The following is a 7,299-nucleotide window of genomic DNA, read 5'->3' on the forward strand; positions in this document are numbered from 1 at the left end:
CACGGGGAGTAGACAAGGGAACATGGAAGGGAACACGGGGAGTAGACAAGGGAACATGGAAGGGAACACGGGGGAGTAGACAAGGGAACATGGAAGGGAACACGGGGGAGTAGACAAGGGAACATGGAAGGGAACACGGGGGAGTAGACAAGGGAACATGGAAGGGAACGCGGGGGAGTAGACAAGGGAACATGGAAGGGAACACGGGGGAGTAGACAAGGGAACATGGAAGGGAACACGGGGGAGTAGACAAGGGAACATGGAAGGGAACACGGGGAGTAGACAAGGGAACATGGAAGGGAACACGGGGAGTAGACAAGGGAACATGGAAGGGAACACGGGGGAGTAGACAAGGGAACATGGAAGGGAACACGGGGGAGTAGACAAGGGAACATGGAAGGGAACACGGGGGAGTAGACAAGGGAACATGGAAGGGAACACGGGGGAGTAGACAAGGGAACATGGAAGGGAACACGGGGAGTAGACAAGGGAACATGGAAGGGAACACGGGGGAGTAGACAAGGGAACATGGAAGGGAACACGGGGGAGTAGACAAGGGAACATGGAAGGTAACACGGCGGAGTAGACAAGGGAACATGGAAGGGAACATGGAAGGGAACATGGAAGGGAACATGGAAGGGAACATGGGGGAGTAGACAAGGGAACATGGAAGGTAACATGGAAGGGACCATGGAAGGGAAACACCTCTGGAATGCAACAGGGGGCTGGTTCTCTACGATAAGGTCTGGGAGCGGCACTCCTGCACCTGCCCTACGGAGGGCCTTCCCTCCGAGTATAAAGAGCCGGTCCTGCACCTCCCACCCTCTTCAAACCTCCCGGTGCAGAACCAGATGACGCTCCGCGGGTCCAGCATGGCTAACGGGTGGCTGCTCTGCCTGACCCTGGCTGCTATGCTAGATGCCTCTCACAGCGGTAGGTCCAATGCTTACACTGTAAAAAAAAGAAAAAAAAATTAATTCGCAGGAAATTCACTCTATTATTTTACAGATTACGTTTGTTTTTCTACTTTAAGTGTAAATGCCATAAAAATACAGTAAATAACTTTTTATCAAAATATTAACCATCAAATAAAGGTTGTAATCTGTAAATGTATTTGATTTTACTGTAGTTTGACAGTAAGTATTTGGCAACCGTTGCTGCCAGACATTACCGTCTTTTTACAGTCTTCTCTTTTACAGTGTAGCCTAAAGACAAATAAATCACATTACTATTAACTTAAGAGTTACTATTGCTTATTCTATTGCTGTGGTTCTATATATTGTAGCCTTAATGTTTACCTACTGGGCAATTATATGACTGGGTATTACAATTTACTATTTACAATTGCTTATTCTATTATGTGCTTCTGTATATTGTATCTTTACTAATGTTTACCTACTGGGCAACTATGGGTATAATAGACTGTATCAGGGCTCAGTCCTACCTTTATGTGTCTCTGTTGTGGTTTATGATATGAGGTGAATGAGTGGGCAAACAACGCAAAAGAATGGCAAGGATTTGCTTTACAAGCAGCTGCCGTCGCCTCCGCTTAGAAAACGCATCGGTCGCTGATTAATCTTGAATTTTGAACTACTCCTATCTTTCCCAACAGAAGTAAAGGTTAACATCATCCCCTCTATGTCCAAAATTCCTGTGATAACAGGTGAGCTTCGAGAAAACGGGTGGTGATGGTGGTGGAGGTAGTCGTGGTGGTGGTTTGGGTGGTGATGGTGGTGTAGGTAGTCATGGTGGTGGTGGTGGTGATGGTAGTCATGGTCATGGTGGTGGAGATAGTCGTGGTGGTGGTTTGGATGGTGATGGTGGTGGAGGTGGTGGTGATGGTGGTGGAGGTAGTCATGGTGGTGATGGTGGTGATGGTGGTGATGGTGGTGGAGGTGGTGGTGATGGAGATGGTGGTGGAGGTAGTCATGGTGGTGATGGTGGTGATGGTGATGGTGGTGGAGGTAGTCATGGTGGTGATGGTGGTGGTGATGGTGGTGATGGTGGTGGTGATGGTGGTGATGGTGGTGATGGTGGTTTGGGTGGTGATGATGGTGGTGGTGGTGGTGGAGGTAGTCATGGTGGTGGTGGTGGTGATGGTGGTGGAGGTAGTCATGGTGGTGGTGGTGGTGATGGTGGTGGAGGTAGTCATGGTGGTGGTGGAGGTAGTCATGGTGGTGATGGTGGTGATGGTGGTGGAGGTAGTCATGGTGGTGGTGGTGGTGATGGTGGTGGAGGTAGTCATGGTGGTGGTGGTGGTGATGGTGGTGGAGGTAGTCATGGTGGTGGTGGAGGTAGTCATGGTGGTGATGGTGGTGGAGGTAGTCATGGTGGTGGTGGTGGTGATGGTGGTGGAGGTAGTCATGGTGGTGATGGTGGTGATGGTGGTGGTGATGGTGGTGATGGTGGTGATGGTGGTGGAGGTAGTCATGGTGGTGATGGTGGTGATGGTGGTGGTGATGGTGGTGATGGTGGTGGTGATGGTGGTAGAGGTAGTCATGGTGGTGATGGTGGTGATGGTGGTGGTGATGGTGGTGATGGTGGTGGAGGTAGTCATGGTGGTGATGGTGATGGTGGTGGAGGTAGTCATGGTGGTGGTGGTGATGGTGATGGAGGTAGTCATGGTGGTGGTGGTGATGGTGGTGGTGATGGTGGTGATGGTGATGGAGGTAGTCATGGTGGTGGTGGTGATGGTGATGGAGGTAGTCATGGTGGTGGTGATGATGATGGAGGTAGTCATGGTGGTGGTGATGATGATGGTGATGGAGGTAGTCATGGTGGTGGTGATGATGATGGTGGCATAAACAGATATCCATGTTATGGGTGAGTATCCATCCATGTCTGTAGTAACCAGTCTCCACTGGTTGGCTGCATCACATCCTCCGAGCTGACCTGTCCTCGTCCTCCTCGTCCTTCTCAGGCGTGAGTCCCGTCCACAACGGCCAGATCTGCAGCACATGGGGCAACTTCCACTTCAAGACCTTCGACGGAGACGTCTTCCAGCTGCCCTCCACCTGCAACCACCTGCTGACCTCGCTGTGCAAGGGCAGCCGCAGCGACTTCAACGTCCAGATGAGGCGCCAGATGGTCAACGGCCTACCCGCCGTCAGCCGCATCGTCATGAAGCTCGACGGGACCGTCGTGGAGCTCTCGCAGGGCGCCGTGGAGGTCAACGGCGAGTCGTAAGTTTCATATCCGTTCATATCCGTTCAATAGCATCTTTTCACTTATTTAAAACTGCTCTTTCCTCTCACTTTGAGATTACCTGTTCATGTTTTGACTAATCATCATGTTTTGACCATTCATTATCACAGTTCATTGACGTAATGATAAATAATTATATAGACCATGCAGTGTTTGAAAAGTATCACTGTGGGTCAGTTAAATAGGATATTGTATCGTATTCAGGGCTTGACATTAACAGCTGCCACCCGCCAAATGCGGGTAGAATTTGGCAGTGGCGTGTAACTCTGTCACTCTTACCAGCCACTTAGACCGTGCAACGTCACCGTTTTAGAGTCGTAGTGAAGAGTCTCTCTCTCTCTCTCTCTCTCTCTCTCTCTCTCTCTCTCGGAATGCAGTGCGTGCCTACTTGCGTCGCGTGTAATGAGAGTCTCTTTCTCTCTCTCTCTCTCTCTCTCTCAATTCAATTCAATTCAATTAAATTCAACTGGCTTTATTGGCATGACGTACTTCTACATGTTGCCAAAGCAATATTAAACATAAACATGGATTACAAACAGATATAAGTACATACAAAATATCATCGTAAAATAAAACATCAAGTATTACGGCGTAAACATGTCAGGTGACTGTCACTCACTGTCCCTCAGTTTGTGGCAGGCAGCAACATATGCTGCTGCTAGCTCACAGCTTGTTGAGTCCTCCCCTAGTAGGACTGGTAGTTTTTCTGTATCTGGTAGTGCGAGAAAGCCTTTTTTTTATTAATTCAAATATTTTTTAATGCGTTTCTCTAAAATATTTATATTTTTCACATTTGGTGAGGAAGTGCCACTCAGTTTCAGGCTCACTGAGGGTGCAATGACAGCACAGCCTTTGCTCTGCAGGAAGCCAGGTTTTCCTGTGCCTCCCCTTTTCAACAGCGAGGTTGTGCTCACTCAGTCTGTATTTTGTCAAGGTTCTTTTTAGTTGTTGATCAGTCACCATGCTCAAATAATCTGCTATGGTGTACTGTCGATTTAGAGCCAGATAGCACAGCATTTTGCTCTGTGCTTTTGTTTGTGTTTTCCAATAGGTGATGTAGTTTTGTTTTAGCTGTGTAGTAATTTGATTTATTCTGATTGGTGACGTGTTCTGTTCCTGAGGTGTGTTAAGAGAGCAGGTTTGTGGACTCAGCCTCAGGACCAGCTGGGTAAGGGGGTTCCTGATGCTCCTCAGCTCTTGGCACTGCAGGGCTTGATAATGGTACGAGAGGGGGTCACTTCGTTTTAGGTGTGTCCAAAAGTGAATTGCTCTTTTTTGTATTTTTAGTATTAGTGGGTAACGGCCTAATTCTGCCCTGCATGCATTGTTTGTAGTTTTCCTCTGGACATGTAGGATAATCTTACAGAACTCTGCATGCAGGGTCTCAATGGGGTGTTTGTCCCATTGGGTAAAGTCTTGTTTTGTAAGTGGACCCCACACCTCGCTCTCTCTCTCTCTCTCTCTCTCTCTCTCTCTCTCTCTCTCTCTCTCTCTCTCTCTCTCTCTCTCTCTCTCTCTCTCTCTCTCTCTCTCTCTCTCTCTCTCTCTCTCTGTCTCAAGTAGCCAAACTTTATATACTATAAAACGAACTGGATATTTGGATAGTGTGTGTGTGTGTGTGTGTGTGTGTGTGTGTGTGTGTGTGTGTGTGTGTGTGTGTGTGTGTGTGTGTGTGTGTGTGTGTGTGTGTGTGTGTGTGTGTGTGTGTGTGTGTGTGTGTGTGTGTGTGTGTGTGTGTGTGTGTGTGTGTGCGCGTGTGTGATTTTTGGCTGGTTAGTGACTTTAGAAAACCACTAGCCACAGTGAGCATGGCACTAACACTGAGGGGTGGAATTCCTACTCAGGCCACTCATAATGTCAAAATAGTCATTAATGTGTACAGTGCTCTGAGTAGTAGGCTACTATAACTGCTATAGTAATGCAGCCATTCAGTCACTTGTGAAAGTTAGGCAACTATTGACCATATTCACACAGCGGCCATTTTGTTCTTATGTCATGCTCAGGTTGGGTTCCTTTGAGAATGGGGTGGAAATTAACCCAACCTGAGCATGACACAAGATGGCTGCCATGTGAATTGCTTCATACTTAACCTCTTCCACTGACAGGTGAGATTGATAATATATAACATATAACATTAATATATAACAAGTGTTTCTGTCTGTTCCTCCAGGATCGTCTTACCATTCAGCCACTCAGGAGTTCTCATTGAGAAGACTCCCTCTAACATCAGGATCAAAGCGAAGCTGGGATTGGAAGCCACCTGGAATACGAGGATTCACTACTGGTAAGACAAGACACACAGACACAACACACACACACACACACAGACAACACACACACACACACACACACACACACACACACACACACACACACAACACACACACACACACACACAACACACACACACAACACACACCACACACACACACACACACACACACACACACACACACACACACACACCACACACACCACACACACACACACACACACACACACACACACACACACACACACCACACACACACACACACACACACACACACACACACACACACACACACACACAAGTCAATCAATCAATGTATTTACATAGCACATTTAGACATGACACTTGTCAACCAAAGGCTTCACATAGCTAAGAACAAAGAAAAGTATAGAATAAACAGAAAATAAAAACGTCTACAATGTCTACACACACACACACACACACACACACACACACACACACACACACACACACACACACCACACACGCACATGCACACTTTCATAGTGAAAATAAATATATGTGGTCACAATGATCTATTTCACAATGATAATACTATTAATACACTTTATTTGTATAGTACCTGTTGAAGTCAGAGGTTCTATGTAGGATTGTTAGCAACTGTATAACTGCATATATAACTGTGTCCACTAGAGGGCGCTCTAGGCGGAGCCACTCAAGAACACCACCAGGTGGCGAGTATAAATAGAGATGTCTCCTCCTACTCTACCTCTTTCCCCCCCCAGCCTCTCAGTGAGAGGAGACCTCGTGTACTGCTGCTCATACCATGTGAATAAATAAACCACGCCAGTTAAAAGGCTAAAGATAGAAACCATGCCTCTTGACCACATTATTGTCGCCCTATAGCCGATTCTGTCAACAGTACCATTCATACAATAATTGCTGGTGTTTTCTTGCTGTCTGCCTGCTGCCCAGGTGGAGCTGGATGTGAAGTACAGGAACCTGACGTGTGGCCTGTGCGGAGGACTTCAATGGAATCCAGCTCCGTGACGAGTTCCAGAGCAACGGTAAACTGAACTGACATCATTAAAAATACTGTAAACCTAACTGTGTGCTATTGCAATGAAGGGACATATGGGGGGGCACAGTGGCTCAGGAGGTAGAGCGGTCGTCTGGTATTCGGAAGGCTCCCGGTTTGGTTCCCGCTCCTCCCGGGCAGCGAGCAAGACACTTACCTCTTAACTGCTCTCGATGAGCAGGTCGGCACCTTGCGTGGTCGCCTCCGCCGTCGGTGTGTGAATGTGTGAGTGAACGGGTGAATGTGATTTGGATAAAAGCTGCTATATACAGTAAATTTACCATTTGCCATTTACATATCTATATACAGTACGTTTCTGTTAGACAGTACTACATACACCATAATGACTGTGGCATTCCTTCAAAATCTCCCCAAAAGGAGTGAAAATATCCGCTGCGGATTACGGTAACATCTGGAAGATGAACGGTCCACTGGAGAGCTGCTCTGACTACACACTGGGTCCCACGGAGAGCTGCAGCAGCATGGTGAGAACTCACTGTGGTGCAGTTTATATTAGAGCAGTGGTTCTCAAACTACAGGTTGCGACCCAAAGTGGGGTCGTGGGTAGGTGAAAGTGGGGTCGCGCATTGGCAAGTACATTTAAAAAAAAAAAAAGTATAAATAATTTATTTTTATTTTTTAAGGTTCTGGCAACATATTTTGTTTTATGAATGTGTATTGATAACAGTGCTGTAATAAAAGGTTCTAATAAATATTCATGATCAAGTTCAAGCTTTTCTTTTATATTCCTTAAATTCCACGTTGAAATTACGCGATACATAAG

General features: G+C 46.8%; 1 protein-coding gene across 1 annotated transcript in view; it reads left to right on the plus strand.

Annotated features, from left to right (window-relative positions):
• Nucleotides 1-872: 872 nt before the first annotated feature.
• Nucleotides 873-7,299, plus strand: part of LOC311247295 (mucin-2-like) — a gene marked incomplete at both ends in the record, with an annotated part of 111,952 nt that continues 105,525 nt past the window's right edge. The window contains 5 exon segments of the mRNA XM_084337654.1: nt 873-933; nt 2,921-3,168; nt 6,413-6,460; nt 6,462-6,504; nt 6,894-7,000. Of these exon segments, the coding sequence (XP_084193780.1) occupies nt 873-933; nt 2,921-3,168; nt 6,413-6,460; nt 6,462-6,504; nt 6,894-7,000 (507 nt within the window).

Source organism: Notolepis coatsorum (assembly GCF_963971535.1).
Source record: "Notolepis coatsorum genome assembly, chromosome: 20".
Taxonomy (NCBI): domain Eukaryota; kingdom Metazoa; phylum Chordata; class Actinopteri; order Aulopiformes; family Paralepididae; genus Notolepis; species Notolepis coatsorum.